We start from the raw sequence: 20,329 nt of genomic DNA, 5'->3' as shown, positions 1-20,329 counted from the left end.
AAAGCAAGTTGAGAACATACCATTTATGCTGTGTGTATATAATGTTTTTAATTGGAAGCCCAGAAGGGACAGCTTTTCATGACTTATCTGCAGACATCTAGTTATTTCATTAAGAAAATAAAGCTGTCACTTAGTGACGGTTGGTGGTGTGTTGTTTTTTTTTTTTCTTTTAAGATATTTGGAACCAAATATAAAAACCACTGGTTTATGGATGTTATCCATACCAGAGAATGGACTTTTGGGTGTCCCACAGCAGTGAACCTGGTGTAAGATGTGGCAAGAAGGGTGATCCATATACTATTGATTTAGTTGTCTTTCCTTGGCCAAGGTGTGATTCCTGTGAAAACAAACTGGTGCATTTCCAGTGTTGAATGACAGCTCTGGTGGTGTTCCTGACTAACCAGTTGCTGTCCTGAGGGCTGTTACTCTGCTAACAGAAGTTGTGACAGAAGGTAACTTCCATCAGGAAAACATAAACTGTATGGTAAATACAGGACATGTGATGGATGTCTCTGGCAAAGACTGGGAATAGACAAGAACCTTTTATGTTTCAGAATAAGCTGTTTTGTGTGTGCTTCTGTTTAAGCTAAAAATATGTCCTTTGTGTAACCAAAGTGTATATATTTTATGTGGAATGTCCACATTATGCCTCTTCACTGATATGGTCTCATTTATAGCCCAGGCCACCATACAGATGTTATTCTGCTAGAAAACAAGTTAATGAAGTTTGAGTAACTGTGTAGAAGTATGTCATAACATGTCTTTAACTAGTTTTAATATTTTTCTTCTGCTCTCAGAAATAGTATGTTTTCCACTGGATTTTTGAAACTTTGGATAAGATGCATTAAGAAGTGTTGTTCTAGTTTTGAATTGGTATCCAGATGTTCCAGGAACTTGGTGAATAAGTAATCTTGAAATGTGTTTTGTGTTTAGAAACCGGCAAGGTATTCACCTGGGGCAGAGCGGACTATGGGCAGCTTGGAAGGCACGTCGTGGGTCCTGATGGGCAGGAGGCATGCACGGCATCTGAACGGCACTTGGAGCTGTTGTGTAACGTCCCTATTTCAGTGCCTTGCCTAAATGGAGCATCTCAGGTAAAGAGGAAAATTACCATTTATTTTTCCCGGGTTGGGTTTTTTTGGTTTTTTTTTTTTGGTGCATTAAAATAATTGGACCATTTTCCTAATAGAACCCTTTCCCAATTTCCTAATAGAATGCTGCAGCACAAGCCCTCGCTGCTCTTCCTGAAAGCTCAGAAGTTAATATTATTCAATTATTTCAAATTTCTTAAAAGGCTTTTGCATTCAGAAGCTGATTTTCCCTTGGTTGGATCCAGAGTTACCGGTAGCAGAAGGTGCCAAGTTCTCTCCGATACCAGTGTGTGCAGGAGATAGTTGCCCCTGCAATACAGCCTAACGGATGAGGTGGGGCCCTGCCTGGTGTAACGCTACCTTTGTGGGAAGCCCTCTGTAACAGTTTAACCAGTGGCCTTTCTCTAGCCAATAAATAGGGATGTCACAGCTTCCAGCTCAGTCTGTCTAAGCATATCATGAATATTTCTCTACCTTATAACATCATTGAGTGGTACTGGAAGTTTTTATATGGCTAACTTGATAGAAAATGATTTATCCTCAAGCATAAAGATGAACAGAAAGAAAACTTAAGTTGTTTGCTTTGCTCTGACACCACAGGCAACCTGTACTGCCTACAAACCATTTTCTTGGCTTTTCAGTGGCTGAGAGGAAGCATATGGCAATTGGCCTGTTGTCAGGCAATGTGCAGGTCCCATCTGGGCAGATAACTAGTCAAAAGGTACACATCTCCCTGGGGGGCAGCTGGTAGTCAAAATGCAAAGGATAAGTACAGGTCGACAGCTTCAGCTGCAATGTGTGTATTGCATCTCTGCCTCCTGGTAGTCTCCCATGGTGAGACTGGAGAGAAGAGTCAGCCTCTGCCCTTTCCCAACTCAGTGTTCTGTGGATGTCTGCACTCACAGATGTGAAGTGGAGCTTCAGAGCCTAGGGTGCTGCACTAATGAAGAATTTGTTTAGTCGGTGTTGTCTCCACTGAGACTCAAACAGCTTTCTGAATCATTTTGAGATGGGTGTCCCTGCTTTTGTCATTAGATGTCTTTAGAGAACATCAATGTTGAATCTGTTTCACGCTGGTTTTCATCTGTGCTTTGGGCACTGCCTCAAGTACGTAGTTCTGTCATTTCTTGTACAATACAAAGCCAGGCAGCTTTTGCACAGGGGAACTTATGCTTGTCAGGACAAGTGATCCATGAAGGTGAAGGAAAGGGATGCATTCAGATGTATTCCTTGAAAAGGAAGAGAAAAACAATCTCATCCTCATTCTGCTGTCCTTAGTGCTCTTCCTCCTTACAGACCAATGAGAGACCTGGTTTGACTGATTAACAATGGCAGTGTTCTGGAGCAGGCATCATTCTTTGCAGAGCTAACAGCATGAAGATGATTTAAGAAGCGCGTGATCAAGCATCATTTGTACCCTAAGAGGAGCTGTGTTGATGAGAAAAGGAAAAAGCAGATAATAAGAGCCTAAATTGCTTCACTTAAAGATTGCAAAATAATACTAGAGCTAGAATTTATATTTAAAAATGTATTAAATTGTAGTATGCAGGCTATGTAGGGTGTGAGCTGTGTTTTGTATATGCACAAGCTATCCCTTTTTCCATTTGTTGTCATATGGAGATGAAATTTGATTTGAGAGCTGAATTAAAGGGAATACAGAAAAGATGAGTTCTTTTTCATGTTTACCTTGAATTAACAATTCCAATTTGCATGTTTAATGTAGAGAGGCAGTTTAACAGCTGAGGATTACAACTAATGATTTTTATCCACGGTCTATTTTTACAAATAATTTGTAATGATTTAACTGAATTTTTTGGCAAAGTTGTGGTCTGCTGATTGCCTCTGCACTTCAGTTAATATTGTTAAAACCAAAATGGAGAAACTAATCTAAGGATTAGAGGACAGTATAAAAGGCACACTGGTTTACCTCAAGGACAGCGCAGTAGATTTAACCTCCTGTGTGGCTCCTTGTCTCCATGCCTGTAGCTTACCTGTTTTCTCCACAAAAGACCAGGGATTCTCCTGTCTTTGTGCTGAAATAGATATAATGTCTGTGTCTGTCTACCACTCCAAAACCTGACTTTTGAAGTGTTGTGAGTGACCTATTCCATTGTGAGTTTGACTTCAAGAGTTTGTCGGATGACCCTAAGAAATATGAGCAGTGTTTTTCTTTCAACTGAAACAATGGAAGAACAAAAGCCTGAGTTTTAGATAATTATCTACTAATCTGAGTATGTCTTCCTGGCAGCTTTAAAGGAGTGTGGTGACATCGTGTTCCTGGAGTCTCATGTGTTTAAACTTTTGTGAATTAGGCAACTACAGGTCTATTTATTATTTTCTTCTCAGTGCTTTGGTGCATAACCACCATGGAATAGGATGAGGCACTGAAAAGAAACTTCAGGCTGTAGCTGAAGTCAGTTGTGTGAGAGACATTATGCATGCAGTGCTCTTGTCTTGTGGGGTGTCCTTGATTGGACCTCTTCAGAACATCTGACTCATCTGCTGCCTGATGTGCATTCATATCCACCGCTCTTCAGATGAAAGGACAATTAAATACCAATGGCCTGAAATATGATGAGCCTCTGTATTTAGCAAGTGCTACAAAGACCTGGTTTAATGTTTCCTCCTTGTCAAAATGCTTTTCCAGTCCGTTTGATATTTTTGGGTTTAATAGCTATCGTTTTACTGTTTGTGGTATGTTCAGCATGTCGTTCACATCGGAGCAAACGTTTACTGCAGCAGTAAACAAGTGAGAAGTCATTGTGTGGTGCTGGACGTTTCTTGCTAAACTGGATGGAAGGGCGGGCTACGGTCATTTTGGATATGCAGCAGTGTTCGCATGGAGCTATGTTTTCATCATATCCTTTAAGCCTGCACAGCTTGCTTTAAGTACAGTTTTCTGAGGAGGATACTCTGACATTTCAGTTAAGAAATTAAAAACCATTCTGTGTTATACTGTCACTTCTGGTTTTTCTTGGATTTAATTCCTTCCTCAGTTTTACTGGCACCCAACTCAAATCTTGATGGTGGATGTAGAGACCAATTGTGTTGGGGAATGAAAATAACTGATGGACTTGTGGCAACATGTACCTGCTGTGTTTGTCCTGATTGTACTGTGGTCCATAATTCCAGTGTGTACATTCATCCTGTACAATACTGATTGGTTTTGATCCTCCATATGGTTCCTTTTTCCAGGGAACGCCATCACAAATACACACATTCTCACAGCCCTTTGCAATCAAAGTTTATGACCCCTCTTTTCAGTGGCAGTTGCAGCAATGTCTCATTTTTGTTCAAGGGTTTGAAAGCTTTGTTTTTAGTATATTCTTGTGTTTTCCCTTTTTTTTTTCCCCCCTTGATGTTGAAAAATGTTAAGCATCTACCTATAAGACAATCAAAGATATCAGCTATGATGATAATTAATTGATTAATTTATGATAAGTTAATGTATAACCATCGATATTACCTTAACACATGGACACAGTAATATTGAAAATGGAACCTTTTTGTTTACAAAAAATGACAACTGTTTTTGTGGTTTTTGACTTCTCAGTGAGAATTGTCAGAGGCTTCTTTGTAAGTAAAGCTGTAGTTGAGACTTTAAGCAGTATTAAAATAAATAACCTGATAGTATTGCATATACTGTGCTGTGTGTGTGGCTTTTGTATATTTAGTTGTTTGACTGGGTACTCTAAATATTTGTGGTTAGGTTCTTTATTTTGAGTGGTCAAAACATGAGGTTTATATTTTTGCAAGAGAGAAACAACAAATTAAACTTTCCTTAAACCAGATTTTACTGCTCAGAGTTTGAGAATTTATGTGTAGAAACTGATCCCATAAGCTGCTTGATAAAACCACTTTGGGTGTTAGGGAAGGAGATAAATGCAAAAAAGTCTCTCTAGTTTTCCAAACTCAGTATATTTTAGATAATCCAGGGATATAGTTCAGTGGAAATGGTGCTGTGAAAAACAACTCTACTTCTTGTTATTTGATTTGCCAGCTTGCCTCAAAACTCCTAACTGTGCCACAGAAACTGATGCAGGGGGCCCTGGAAAAACTCATAGTAAAAGGTAGTTCTTACTTTGCAATACAGCTAATAATGGAAGCAAACAGGGGATGGGAGTGGAAATAGAGAAATGACATGACTTCAGGTGCAACAGCAGGTCACCTGCAAAGCTCAGAGAACCCAAGTACTACATATTCCACTCCAGTCCTTTGCTCATTAAGCTTTCTCTCTTGTGACATCACTAGAAGGGAAAGTTAGTAGATATCTACGTGCTCCAGACAGGTCAAATTACTGTCCATGTTACATTTCAGTTACTATATGTTGCTTTCCCTGGATTTTTATTTAATGCTGTTAGATCTGTCCATCTAGTGATCCTTTATGAGGAGAGGTAAAGGCTAGCTTTTCTTCTACTGAGGAGTTTGTGAGGTCCTTCTGGACCAATTAATTAAAATATCCTCATTCTTGAAGTGATGTAGTAAGCAAGTAATGCAGTGGTGTGTGTGTGTTTTTTTTTTTTTTTTTTTTCTGTCATGATTTGGTGTCTTTTACAGGTTGGTCTTGATCTATGTCCTTTGAGAAATGGCATTGTTGAATTTTCTTTCCAGTTTTGTTATGCTGTTTTAAAGATGCAATGATAAAAATGGTAGAGATGGTCCCTTTAATATTCTTGCAAGAGTGTTCTTGGCTTATCAATTCATTTTAAGTGACAATAAAGGAGAATAAAGGCAATGGAGAAGTGAGTTCTGAATATAACTCACTGTGCAGATGAGAAATTGCAATTAAGGATGAAAACAGAGACCAAATTGTTGAAATTATCATTAGGGGAAAAAAACATCCAAACAGGATGGATCAAAAGAATGAAAGTGCAGTCTGTGTACAAAGTACAGAAGGTCTGTGTTTAGATTAGGTGTTTGTGTGATCTGCATGCCATGTATAGGAGAATGACACTAATTGTGGCAACACTGCAAGAAGTTTGAGAGGAGTTTACAGTTGTATCACGGGAAATGAGGAAATGGGATTTATTGTTTAGGTCGGTCAATTCTCCCTTTTGTTCTCCTAGCAGGAAATTGAGAGCAGGTAGCAAACAGCTGAAATTCAAATGCAACTTTTTGGCTAGGTCACCATCCCATTTATTCTGTGCTTTTCCCATTAAAACTTGACTGTGGTTTGTAAAGAATATCTTATGGCCTGGGTAGAGAGACATTTAACATTCATAGCAAACATTAACATTCATTTCTGGATGTTAGGAATACCAGTGTGTTAGGCAACAGAAGTTACTCTGGAGATATTAGTCTGCTCCATGAAAACTGTAATCTAGTCTCAATGCTATCGTAAATAATTTGGTAAAGTGAATCTTGGCTATTTCCCTCTAGGTGAGAGGATGGGGAGCTTTGCTTTTCTCTTCTTGTGGCTGTAAGCAGAGCCTAGATCACCAATCTGGGTGTGTAGTTTTTGGAAAGCGAAGAGGAGATAATATTGGTTCCCAGCACCATGCTTCCCATCACCCATACCAATTTCTCTGCAGCTGGCATTGCAGAAAGGGAGATGGGGAGTCAAATTCGCACCAAGTGAACGGCAAAGGAGAACTCCCACACTGCCTTTGCATGCCAGAGAGCATATGCTGTGTGAGTACAAACTAGAGGCTTTCCTATTATCACTTTTGCAGATGAAGCTTGGTTTAAAATGACCAGAATTGCTCTGCTGGGGTTGTGCTGTAGCACTGAAGCGGCAGCCAGCAGCCAGCCTGCTTTGTAATCCATGTGCAAGACCACGAAGGGTTGACTTGCCTGCAGTTTGGGTGAGGTAGGAGAGGACAGGCATGGCATTTGGAGACCCGCCCAGCATGTGATGGTTGAGGTGTTATAAATGTGTGGGCGAAGCCTTAAGCTTCATAAATTCTTTTTCCATTTGATAGCATGTTGCAGTTCGAATTCCAAATTAATACCTCGCTTAGAGATCTCTGAAAGTATCAGGGAAATGGAAAGAGGTTAAAACTCCTTAGAACAGTAGCCATGGCTTGTGCAAGCATGCATCAGCTGTCAGGAGTGTAGCCCTAAGAATGAGAGCAAATTGGCAGCTGTATTTAATGAGCCTATTAGTAGCAAAATGTCTAATCAAGTTATCTTGTTTGTAACTCTGTGTCATGGTTGGAACCTGGCCAACAGCCAAACACCAGGCAGCTGCTTGCTTACCCTCCCCCTGCACAGGGGATGGGGGAAAAATTGAAGGTGTAAAGGGAGACTTGTAGGTTGAGATAAAAACAGGTTAATTGTAATAAAGTGAAACAATAACAATACTAGAAAATACAAATGGGTAATGCACAATGAGCTGGCTCACCACCTGCTGACTGATACCCAGCCCCTTCCCAGCTACCGATCCCAAAATACCAAGGTCCTGCAACTGCATCCCAGAAGTGAGAGAGAAAACCCCCTTCCCGGCCACTCCTCCTTTATATACTGATCATGATGATACGTGATATGGAATATTTCATTTGGTGCTCTGGCTGTGCTCTCTCCCAGGTTCTTGTATACCTGTGCACAGGCAGGACCTGGGCAGTTGGGAGAGTTCTTGATGTCTTAGCAACAACGGGAAACATCAGTGTATTATCAGCATTCTTCTCATGTCAAATCCCATACTGAATCCAAAACACAGCACTATTCTGACTACTAAGAAGAATAATTAACTCTGTCTCAGCTGAAACCAGGACACTCTGACCTGCACATGCTCATACTATATTTGTTAAAATAAATATACTGACTGGGTTGCATCCTTCTGCATGGATTGTTCTAACAACAGTGCATCATGGCTGCACCTCACTCAGCTCAGAGACAACTTGTGATCCAGCTCATTGCTCCTCTGAAGTATTACATTTCTCTGCACCAACAAATACCATGAACTTTCACTAGTGCCATTCACATGCATGATGCAGTTAATGCCTGCTAATCAACCATGGGAAGTGCTGCAAAATTGCTTTAAAAATAAACTTGGTGTTAAGACAAAGACTCTGTGAGCAGCAACCTTGGAAGGTGACAGATGTTAATGCAGAAATCCAGTTCTGCCTCACTGATGTTGTTTCAATGGAAAAAGTATGCATTCTAGTTTAAGGTGAGTCAGGTCTAACCCAGGGTATGTGCTTGTACATGTTCCAAATCCAAGTGAAAATATGGTTTGAAGCAAGAGGCCCTAAAGCATGCAGTTTTTCATTCTCAATTTGTCATTAGAACTGTTACAGAGAAGGAATTAACAAATCAATGGAGGCTAAAATGAGAGAAAATCAATAAGAAACTGTAGTGAACTGGAACAAAGCTATCAATTTACAGCATTCTCTGCAAAGAAATCTCATCCATACCTCCTTTTATGGATGGAAAAGTAATGTGAAAACAACAATTTGAGGTTAGATTAATTCTTTTTTACCTGACTGACCCCAGAACTTTAGGTCAAGAAACTTCTGGTGTGAATGCTACTTGTGTTTCTTTTGTCTGTTGTGTTGATGAATTTTACTGACAGGTTCTACTACAGTGGAATCTTAAAAAAAAATGTCAAGGAGAAATATATCACTTAAGTTACCCTCATAGGGATTTGATGGAACACTCTCTTTAATTGTTTACTTTTTTGTATTAGTAGAAGTGACTTCATTATTTCTTCATTGTTTTACTGTCTCCTTTTCTTAAGAAGAGTGTTACTTCTGAAAATTCACTCCTTAATAGGTCATATGCATTATGTACCTGGAAAATATGTTGGGCTACTGGGTAGTGCGCTACAGATGAGATGAAAGACATCTCACTGGTTCCAACTCTGTTTATTGAGTTGTTCCTTTGGTCCTTTCAAACTCATTTCTCACTGTGGGACTATAAACTCGCTGAGGCAGTGCTGTTCTGGCCAGCACACAGACTGCTTCTCCCTGCTTTTAATTTAAGGATTTTGGATTTGGTTTGAAGTTGGGTTATGCTTGTACTTTTGTGATGGTCATGGTGTTTGTTTTCATTTGTCTGATGTTTCCAGCTTTCACTTAACAATGAGTCATTTAAGCTGTGGGCCCTGCCAGTCTTTCTGGCCTTTGTGCTTATGTTGTAAGTTATTGTAAAGCTACTGTTTAATGAAAGATTCAGGAAAGAGAGTAACTTGTGTTTCTGCTGTGATGCTTGAAGTTGTTGCTATGCCATGGCACACAGCAGGTTTTAAAGACAGGTTTACTGGGTAGCCCTGCTAAATGACAGGTACCTGTTTGTCCTCCCACCTGGTGGCTCATCTCCTTTACCTGTTGGCTGCCTTCCTCTGATTCAAACTGAAGTCATCAAAGGCAGAAGCCACCTCTGAACTCTGTGTGTTTTTTACATGGTCTAATATGGCCTGTGCCTTTGCCCCAGCCCGAGCCTTCAACCAAGAGAACTTGTTTGTGAAAGGAGGAGAAGGAAGGAGAAAAAAAGTAAAAATGATGCATCTAATCCTGTGAGGACAAAAATGCCAAACTGTCTCCTGTTTTAAAACTTGCCTGAGGATTTATTCTTAGTCTCTTGGCAGTTGATTGCTGAGGTCTCTGTAGATTCAGTAGATATCACATGCAATCAGATACCGGCAAAGATTGCTAAGACCTATGCTACTGTTGATGCCTTGCAGGTTTTTTTAGCATAGAAAAAGCAAATAAAAACCTTATAAAGAATTAAAAAAAAATTCATTTTCAGGGAGGAAAAAAAAAAGATAGTTCCTTAGAGGTATGGTTCTAAAAATGCTACCTCCCACATTTTGCCCCTTTAGCTCCCATCTTCTGATTCCTCCTTCTCTTTCCAGGTGCAGAGCTAACGTAAACAATCCCTTCCTTGGTAAGCAGTGCTGGGGGAGCCAGTAGGAGGATCTTACTGTGTGTGTGTTTTTCCAGAACATTGTTTGACATAATGTTTGTGTTCCTAAGTGTTAAATTAACAAGCAGTAAATAGTCATTTTTTCCTACCGGTAATTGCTTCAGTGGAATCCCTTCTGTCCAGCTTTTTGAAGTTGTCAAGGTTTACCTACAGCCTCCACTGTTCGCTGATTTCACACTTTGAAAGTGTGAACCCATTCAAAGCCTTGAAAAGCTGAGACCTTGGTTTATTTCTGTAGAAAGAAAAAGGAAAATCAAAGAGGCCAGGTTTTGCTGCACCTCACATGAGATTATGGTGGGGAAGGGATGAAAGCTAACAGATTTCAGACAGAGATATTACGGTGTCTAACATTTGATTAAGTATTATGACAAGATATATTCCAGGAATATATAAATATGCAATTCCTTTATTACTTTTGTATATGCCAAGATGTAGTACTTAGTGTTTGTAACTTCTTTGTTCTCTATGCAGATGCAAGCAGAGAATATAATTTTTAATTCTTGAATCTTATTTCCTTATGTCTTCTCTGCGTGGTCCCCTATTTTGATTTTTTTTTTTTAATGTCTGGATGGAGGAAACACCTTTTCCTTTGGTAGTTTTGAGAAAGGGTTTATGACTTAAATGCACAAAAGTAAATTCTAGTAATAGCAAACAGTGAATAGATTGGTTTTTTGTTCTTTGACTTCTTGATTTGCTACTACTCCTTTTTTAGGATTTAATCATTATAGTAAAAAATGGAGGCCTGATTTTCTAAAGATGCATTACTCATTGTGGTAGTGCAGTTAAAATGAAAAAAGGAGCCCCTCCTTTTAAAGCAAATAGCTGTCTATTTATAAAAATTTAGACAATAATTGACTTACAGTTATCAAAAAAACTTTGTGACTTTTGGGAGTAGTTACAAGAATTTTTCAGAATTTTATGAGGAAATAAGATCAGGAAGCAAGACAGAAAGCATTACAAGGCTGTTAGTTATTTGTGGATGTTTCAGATGTTTGGTTTCAATGTATTTCTTCATTAACATGAAAGCCATATAGGGAGATGGCTCTTCTTCTCCAGTGCATGTCACAGAAGTCCTTCCAATTTTCTCCATGGATTGGATCAGAGAGGCAGCTGTGATACCATGTGAGCAAAAGTTTTTCACCCAGCTGCATGCAAGCCTGCTTGAGATCAAGCAATGTTTGGGGCATTATGTGAGCCCATCAGTCCTGCCATTGCCCTTCCCCAGGGGCAAAATAATAGTTTGGGCTCAGCTATTGTAACTGGGGTGGTAAGTTCAACATCAGCCTGGTGAGCAATATTCTGTAGTTTCATGCTATCAGAATGCCTTGAAAACTCAGTGAATGAGAAATAAAAGTGAAATGAATGTGTTTGCTCGAGAACAGAGGTATCATCATCTGTGGTTGTCTTGTGTGTGTGTGTGTGTGTGTGTGTGTATATATATATATATATGCGCTCTGCAAAATCAGCTTCTTAAAAATCTAGTGCAATATGTGGTTTAGCATACAGCTATGGTTAGTCAAGGTGCTTTGGGGCCTGTACAAAGGTAGAAGCAATAGAAGTGTTTTTGAAGTCTGGAAAGCATTACCGTAACTTCCTACGTTGGCTGCTGGCAGCTTGATCAAATACATGGGTTTCATGTGCTGTATCATTGGTTGTTCTAATGTCACCTTGCTTAATACACTACATGATGTATAAGGGATTCTGCTGTGGATTTGTGAGGCAAATTTTTTTCTCAGCATGTTTTATTTAGAGAAGTTAGCAAAAGGCAGTCTTTTCACTGTAAGTGGTCTGTCTTGAATACTGGTATGAAGAACTGATTCACATCTGAAGCCTTTAGTTGATCCTATCCTTTATTTCATGTTCTTGAGTGGATTGTTGGATGAGGAGAACATTTACTAAAGCAATTCTCATTTCTAACACTGAAATGGGTATTTGAGAGCATGTCTTATTATCAGTGATCTTATCTTCAGCTAGTAGGTGTCAACTTGCCTTTTGAAAATTTAATTTTGTTACGTTTTAAAGGATTACTTTGAAACTGCATGCCAGTTTCTTAAGAACATGCAGACTGATTTTTGCTTCACAGTGAGTCTGATGTTTTCATTGGGAATGCAAGTCACAGGTTGTGGTGGGAGGGGATGTTGTCAGTCTTCAGAAAACAAAAATTCACAATCTTCTCTTCTGATATTTCATGGCACCTGTTGTGGTTTGATTTGTATTTCTGTTTTAAAAGAATACAAAATATTATTTCATGGTGGTTGTTATATCATGTGGAAATAGAAGTAACTTTAAACAAACGAGAAAATAGAAATCTGTGATGACAGTCACTTTTCAAATTCCATTGCATACCTCTTAAGACTTCTTTCTCTTTGATACTGCTGATTCTACTCAGTATTTTTATGTGGAACCTTCATTACACAGAACTGAGGTGAAGAAAAATGTAGAGACTTGTAGAAAGGCATTTCCATGGTTTGGTGTAAAACTTTCTATGGGGATGTTTTGTGTTCATAGACTGAAATCGCCTAAACAGAACAAAATGTTCAGATTTTCATCTTCAGAAAATGAGAGAATACTTAGAGTAATAGAAGTCTTTCTTTTCAGGATTAATTTGCTGTCACTGGTTTTCCTTGCCACAGCAAGTCTGAAATACAGACTGCTTGGAGGGGCATGAAAAACAAAATTCTTGTGTCTTTTTACTTAAAAAGATTAAGGTGGTATTTGTGAATTACGGTGATGCTATTTACGACAATAATCTTCAGATAAAATTGTTTTAGCTTAGCTGAGAAGCTGTTTGGAAATACGAAATATGTTTTTCATGTTTGAGGGATAATGTGCCCCATCCCTACCTCCTCAAAAAATGAGGACAGAGTAGTATCGTGGTTTGCTTACATGGAGGCATCTACAACACTCTGTGGCCAAATGAGTTAGGAGTGCACTAAGACTGACAGTATTCAGGGTCTTCAAGGATGACTGGTTTTGCGTGTGAGGCCTCTGTTTGCAGTCAGATTGGCAGAAAGTCAGTGAGAAAAGAGCGCTTATTCACTTCTGTCGAGTATGTGCTCAACATGCCATGCCAGAGAGAATTCTAATATGATCATTTTATCTGAGGATCTTTCAAATTTAGTAACACTGAGTATGTGAGGGACTAGTGGTGTACTGCTGCTGAAATTAAATATACATCCCAGGTTGCTCTTTCAACCTTTTTTTTTTTTGCCTGTACTCTCCTTTTTATACTTTACTTACTGATGGCTGCTTTTAGATCCCTGTGTTACTACAGGGATTTCAAATGCTGCTGCTGCTTATTATTTTGGCAACAGGTAACAAGCTTCAGAAACATCTCTTTCCATTCAGTGAGACTGCATGTGCCTTCTCTTTGAGTCCTGTAAGTGAAAGAGAAATATTTTACTTTCGCTTCTTTTCTTATTGCAAGACTAAGCACTCAATTTTGATAGTTTGAGAAATCAAGACCAAATTCTGAAAACCTTTTATTCATGTTAGATAAATGTGATTCATTGTGATGCACTTATATAAGGTATGCTTATACATTGAGAGAAATGTATAATATGCCAAATAATGTCCATGCTTGGATTCCATGCACCTTTCTTATTTTATTTTGTATTTGTTGTGATTTTGTTGCACCACGTGGCTGCTTGCTCACTTCTCCCTCCTCCCAGTGGGATGGAAGGAGAATTGGAAAAAAGAGGAAAATTTGTGGGTTGAGATAGAACAGTTTAATAATTGTAATAAAATAATAAAAATAATAAACTATAATAATAATTGTAATGGAAAGGATTATTTTTTTTAAAAAAGAAAAGTGATGCCCAGTGCAATTGTTCACCACCTGCTGACCAACACCTGAGCAGCGATCTGCCCCCCCGTTAACTCCCCCCCAGTTTCTATAGTGAGTATGACATCCTGTGGTATGGAATAGCCCTCTGGCTAGTTGGGGTCAGCTGTCCTGGCCATGGTGTTTCCCAGCTTCTTGTACACGTGCTTGCTGTCAAAGCATAGTGAAATGAAAAATCCTTAAGATAAGCATGACTTGGCAACAACTAAACCGCTAGTGTGGTATCAGAGTTATTCTCACACTAAATTCAAAACACAGCACTGTAGCAGCTACTAGGAAGAAAATTATCTCAGCTGAAACCAGAACAGTGTTCAATACAATATGTTGGCTGAAATTCAGGGAGAAAATGGATCAAAATTATTAAAGCACTTGGAATATTCATGCTAAATTAGTTTAAAGTCTGATCTAACAAAAATTAATCTGAATTTTAGGTTTGCTCTTCAATGAGACTAATGTCATTCCCTTAGTAACTTTTGATTAAAATGGTAAGACAGAGATGCCAGAAGTAGTAAAAATACAGCTGTTCTTGTATTGTTACATGTAATTTAGATATACCTAGGTATAATTGCGGAGGAATACTTTGATTTTGGAGAACTAGTATTAGAAAACCCATGGTTGTTACATTTGTCTGAGCTGCATCTCCCAGCAGTTCAAGTAATTTGTTTTCACTTATAATTTATTTAATAAAGGTCTTTCATGCAGGACTGTAATCATTACACATGCCTTAGCTGAAGCTTCCTCCTGAGAGATTTTGTTTCGGTGGTGTTTTTTTTTTCCCCTCCCCTGTTTCTTTTTCTGGCTCTCCTGCCCAAGAGAGTTGTTCTTGTGTAGACCTACTGAGAGCCATCTGGTGTGGCCGCTGCGAAGCCAGCGCTGCACACCTAAACAAGGCTGTCACACTGTTCACATTTGTCACAGTGCTGGACCTGCACCTGTGAGAGATGGTCTGCAGATACAGCTTTGTTCCTTTTTTTTAAAAAAAATGTGTGTTAGGTCATAAACTGCTGGATACTTCAGTGCATTATTTCTCGGAGAAAAGACTTTCTCCAAACTTGGGGAAAAAAGGAGTGTTGAAGTGGCTATAAGCAGGTATTTGAAAATGTAAGGTCTACGGTCTGTTTGGACCTGCTGGGGGAGAGCGTTCAGGCCTGCCAGTCACTATCTCAAGGACAATTTTTTACAATGTACTATGCATCCTCCTGCTTCTGAAGAGAAGAAACTTCTATACTGCATAAACCTGAAGGCATGGCTTTTTATTCATCCCTTTTTTCAGCTAAGGGCAATACTTCAAGGTGAGATGCAGTAGCGCTTTATTTCCCCTGGATCAGTGTCAAACTTTTCAGCTGAGTTTTAGAGCTGACCTGCCTGATCTTTAAATAATCTTTTCCTTCTGGCAATGTAGCAGCACATTTTTCCTCACTCCCCCTCGGCAGATTCTGCTACCAGAGTTGCTGAAATGAACAGAAGACTTAGTGGTCAGTAGTGGCATTCTGCACCTCTTTCTCAAAGCATAAGCTCTGCTACACGTAGAAAAATCCCCATTTGTTTCTTTCCTGTCTTTCTGTCTTTGTAAGGCACTGGAAGCCTGACATTACTGTGTGGAGATGTGTGAAGAATTGAAGACCAGCACATTGGTGATCATAGCAAGGCAAACTGCATGATCCTGGGAGAGCAGGAGGAATGCACCAGTGGTTTAGATGACTATACACATTTTTTTTGTTAGCCAAGTGTGCAGTAAGCACAACTGCATTTTCCCATCCAGAAGCTGCCGAGAATCCGTTGTTCACCCTGCTGCTCTTGTCTCATTGTCATGCTAAAATCAGAAAGCATGATGCACCTGCCTTCTGCCCTGAGTCATGTCCCAGTGGGCAGGGTTTTCAAATGATCTTTGCAGGTGAACTGTCTTGAAATAGCAGCATAGTTCAAAGTCTATCTTAAGAAAAGAGCTGACAAGGGGGGTGAAATCCCCATGGTTAGATAGAAGCAAGCAGCAGTGCTTAGGTCTCTAATGGACAGAGCAGAATAAAAGGGATAAGGAAAGAACCAGCAGGTATTCCTATGTGTACTGTAACTCTTCACAGTAAATCTCCTGTATAGAATCCTTTGATATTTGTTTGCAGACAACACAGCTCTGTAGTACTCTTGACTGGAGACCTGAAATGCAGCAGGAGTTTGAATCAAGTCCAGTGTTGATGCAGAGGGGTGCACTCAACTCAGTGGAGCTCTACAACATCCAGTGGAGTTGTCCACCGTGTTGTAAAGCCGTATAATCACTCAATTTCTGGTGGCTGTCATAAACTAATAATGAAAAAAGTATATATCTGACATTAATTTAAGGTAGTGATAGTGAAGTAAATGTCAAGTCTTTTCATGTAATTGAAGAGCACAGAGAAATTAAGATAGTTTTAAAATGTGCAGCTATATTGCTGTGTGTGTCTTGTTGGAGTTTCAGTTCATGTGGAATGGTGGAGGTTATTAGTGGGTGCTCAGGCTGATGTGAATTTTTTTTTTGTATTGGATTTGAGAAATCTGGAATTGGGCCAGAGGGTTATGTGTTCCAGTAAATGACTAGAAGTGAAATTGTGTCTAAATGACTCTTTCTCTGATATCTAAGCTGCTGGAATATGTGTTATCATAGTGACTGAAAAATTACTTATAATTTCAGAGAGCTTTATTTTAGTTAATGTAACCCCCTTCTTCGTTCTAATACTGATCTGGTCTCTGATCTATTGGATTTAGTAGGTATTTGAAGTTTGAATTTCCCATGACCTATGTCATGTTAATATATCTTTAATACTTGGAAAGCATGATTTATTCTTGTGAAGGCTTGCAGAGTAATAGCACATAGCTCCTTAGAGAAGAGTGAACTTTAACAGCAATATATTTTAATGTTGCTGTAGTTGCTGTGTATGAAGGCAGCATAGCATTTTTTGTTCTAGCTTTCTGTTTGGTTGACCAAATTTATTAACGTATTTGACCACTCAGGAGAGAAACTTTGTGTTTGCCTTCTGCTCTGAATTAGCTTTGTTTTGAAACAGTGACCAAAACTAACCTATCCATCCTTAAATTGTAGGAGACTTATTCTACCCTTGAGTAGTATTGATGATGTTGGAAACATAAGATGGGTTGTTCTGAGTAAATACAGAAAAGGGAATCTTACCTCAGAAAAATCGGAGTTCAAAGGTCCATTCACATGAGATGATTACAGTTTCCTTGAAGACCACATATTTGCTTTAAGAGCTGCAAGTTTTGGGTTTTTTTGAGGAGGTGACTGAGTATGTTGTTTATAATTAATTGAAACTGATAGATGAAAATCTGACAATTAACATCTTAGTAGGCTTATTCAGCTTGGAGAAGAGAAAGCTTCAGGGGTACATAGTAGCAGCCTGCCAGTACTTACAGGGAGATTTATCAAGAAGATGGTGTTGGGCAGGAGGATGCGAAACAAAGGACACGAATTAAAATGCGAGGTTCACACTTATTGTAAGGAAAACCTGCTTCAACAGAAGGACAATCAAGCGGTGGAACAGGCTGCTCGGGGAGGTTGTACCATTCCCATTCTTGCAGAATAGAAAAGACTCATCTGGGTAGAGCCCAAGCAATGTGGTCAGATCTCATAGCTGACTTGGCTGTGAGCAGGAGGTTGGACTAGAAACCTCCTGAGGTCTCATCGTGCTGGAATTATCCTGTGATCCTGAGATCTTGTTTCTGTCCTCAGAACTGTTTCCACACATGCTCAGAATTCAAGATTATGAAGCTTCAGGCCAGTGCTGTAATATAGAAAGCTGTCAGGAGGATGACTTTTCAGTTTATTTGTTAAAATACACTAGGCAAGGCTCAAATCAAGTTCAGTTTGCAGGTGTGATGCTTCTTACCAGGAAGGCAACCAGTGAGAGAGAAGGAAATTAAAGAAATCATGCTGTTTTTTCCTGTCAGCTATAATACACATTTTGGGTGCCACGAAATGTATAGAAGCATTTTGTAAGCAGTTCAGAGCTCTCAGTTTCCCCCTCTGGATAAAACAAAGGTTCTTGTATTACTCTGATAGGGTAGAAGCTGGCATCTTCTTTCCAGTACTGACTTGTGGAGAGGAAGAATGTAACTGAAATAGCAACTTGGGAAAAACTGCTCATGGTTCAATGGTTCTTTGTTTTTTTGTTTTAGCCCAGAAGCACTAAAATTAGCCGTCCTCTCCTCTTTGTTCTTATTTTCTTTATGTTCCAAAGTTTGCAAAGTAGAAAATGTGGTGAGAAGCTACTTTGCAGTTTAACTGTCCATACATTGAACATCAAAACCCTTGATCTGGGTGCTTAAAATGATCATTTGATTTTCAGGGTTTGTTCTGCTGTTTCCTAGTTATTGTGCATTTTTCTAGCATAAATTACTCTCATATAAAATTAAGTCATATTGGTTTATGCTGACAGTTTTGCTCTAAGTTTATAAGAATAATTTTAATTCTGTGCCCTTCTCGCTGTCCTCTGTTTTCGTTTGAGTGCTAATAGACACACAGTCTGAGTGACAGATACGCTATTGAAATTAGTTCACTAAAAACAGAGCCTCTGCTCTTCAGAAAATTAAAAAACCTGATGTCTGCAACGTTGTGTTCTTTTGCAAGGGTAAACAGAAAACTGAAAGGAGACAAATTTGTTTAGAGGTGACACAGATGTGACTTTGTCATCATTAAAATGTTTCTTGGAGAAGACTGTCCTGATTCATGACAATCTTTTTTATTTGAGTATTTCTTCTGAGTTACAGTATTAGTCATCTAGAATCATGTATGCTGTCTGCAGTTCTTTTTAAGGATCTTTGCTTGTCTGAAGAAGTTCCCTTTATTTTTATTTTTTCTCAGTGAGTGATATATGTGAACCTTTAAACACAAAGCTAACTTTTTCACCTCAGTTACCCCTGACATGTTAAGTCAGTTTGATCCACAAATAACTGTGTTAGAAATAAGGTTTTTGTTTTTCATTTATTTCTTTTTTACTTATGTCTGGACTTTCTACTTTGGGTTTGAGTTAAAGGCCTCAAACAATTTTGTGGAAACCCAGCATATAGCCCAAGATTTTACTTTTCTTTGAAATCTGCAAGACAGCTACAAGAAACTTTTTCCATTCTTTGTAAGAGCAGCAATGCTGCTATTCCTATAAACTGTGTTGCTTGTAGGTCTTGTTTTGGCATGATGGAATCAGTGGGGTTTGAAGAGCTGTCTATTTGCAAATCACCTAAAGCACCAGTGTTTTGCTACAGGCTGCCTTGTATTTTCAAGTCTTAATGCGTGGTATATAGCTGATATTTACTTCCCTTGTAGTTTCTCCCTGCAGAAGAGGATAAGGAATGGGAGTGCACATAATAATTCTTCATGGCAGGTAAAGCAGTTCTGTGGGGTGCTTGGGTACCCTCTGCAAATGGTGGTATGAAAATCTGACTGCAGTAGAATTAGTGCTGTGTAAGCTTACAAGATAAAGGCCAAGGAGCCCAAGTCTGATAAATGACACAGACCATTGACACTGAGTGGAAGAATCTAATTTTCTTGGAGTTTTCAGTCTGTAACAATTCAAAATAAGTTGTCTTTTAATTCTGTTCTCCCAGTGGCTTGGGAGTTCTACAACAGGATCTTCTTGGACTTGGCAATGCACAGATGCAAACAAAAATACTATTTCTTAGGGTCACAGAATCACAGAATCATCTAGATTGGAAAAGACCTTGAAGATCATCCACTCCAACCATTGACCTCACACTGACAGTTCCCAACTGCACCAGATCCCTAAGCACTAAGTCAACTCTACTCTTAAATCCCTCCAGGGATGGGGACTCCACCACCTCCCTGGGCAGCCCATTCCAATGTCTAACAACCTGTTCTGTAAAGAAATGCTTCCTAATATCTAGTCTAAGCCTTCCCTGGTGCAATTTGAGGCCATTGCCTCTTGTCCTATCACTTATTGGTCTTTACACGCTAAGTATATAGAGATCCTTGCAGGCAGCACACAGGAAGGAAACAATACCATTGTCATTTAGCATGGTTTGCAGTTCACATGAAGTGTGTGTTGACAATATTTTTCCCCATTTGTAGGTATTGTAACAGTGCAAACACTTTAGGAGAAGGATTTTGATGCTTGAGTGTATATAAAAGGCTTTTAAAAAGAAAAAGTGTGGGTTTAATTGAAACATGGGTAGGTAGTAGAAGGGACTAACTACTGTGTGTGTAGAGGAAGTGACAAAGTACTGAGGTGGTTTTGTAGGGTCAGCACCATTTCCAGGTATGGAAAGTCCTACTTGTTGATTCTTTCTGTGCTGGTAGCACAGATGGTGACTGCTGGTGTTGCGTGCTCTGAAGCCACTTAGAAATCTGAACAGCTTTAAGTACTAAAGTGTTGACATCCTACACGTGTAGCTAGAAGGTTGCCTTATCAGTTTAGTTGAAGGTGGCGAAAGGGTGCCACAGAGGAGCAAGATTGTTTGAAAAAGTTAGAGATTGTTAAAAGGCAAAGACAGTGTAAAAGGACTTTTTATGAATGCAGCCTGCCATTGG

General features: G+C 39.2%; 1 protein-coding gene across 1 annotated transcript in view; it reads left to right on the top strand.

Annotated features, from left to right (window-relative positions):
- SERGEF (secretion regulating guanine nucleotide exchange factor) overlaps positions 1-20,329 on the top strand; it is a 155,739-nt gene that overhangs the window by 35,908 nt on the left and 99,502 nt on the right. The window contains 1 exon segment of the mRNA XM_026850170.1: positions 934-1,094. Coding sequence (XP_026705971.1) covers positions 934-1,094 — 161 coding nt within the window.

This window comes from Athene cunicularia (assembly GCF_003259725.1).
Source record: "Athene cunicularia isolate RWA chromosome 5 unlocalized genomic scaffold, athCun1 chr5_part2, whole genome shotgun sequence".
NCBI classification, from domain to species: Eukaryota; Metazoa; Chordata; class Aves; order Strigiformes; family Strigidae; genus Athene; species Athene cunicularia.
Note: the sequence above shows the minus strand (reverse complement) of the source record. Positions and strands in the feature narration are given on the sequence as shown.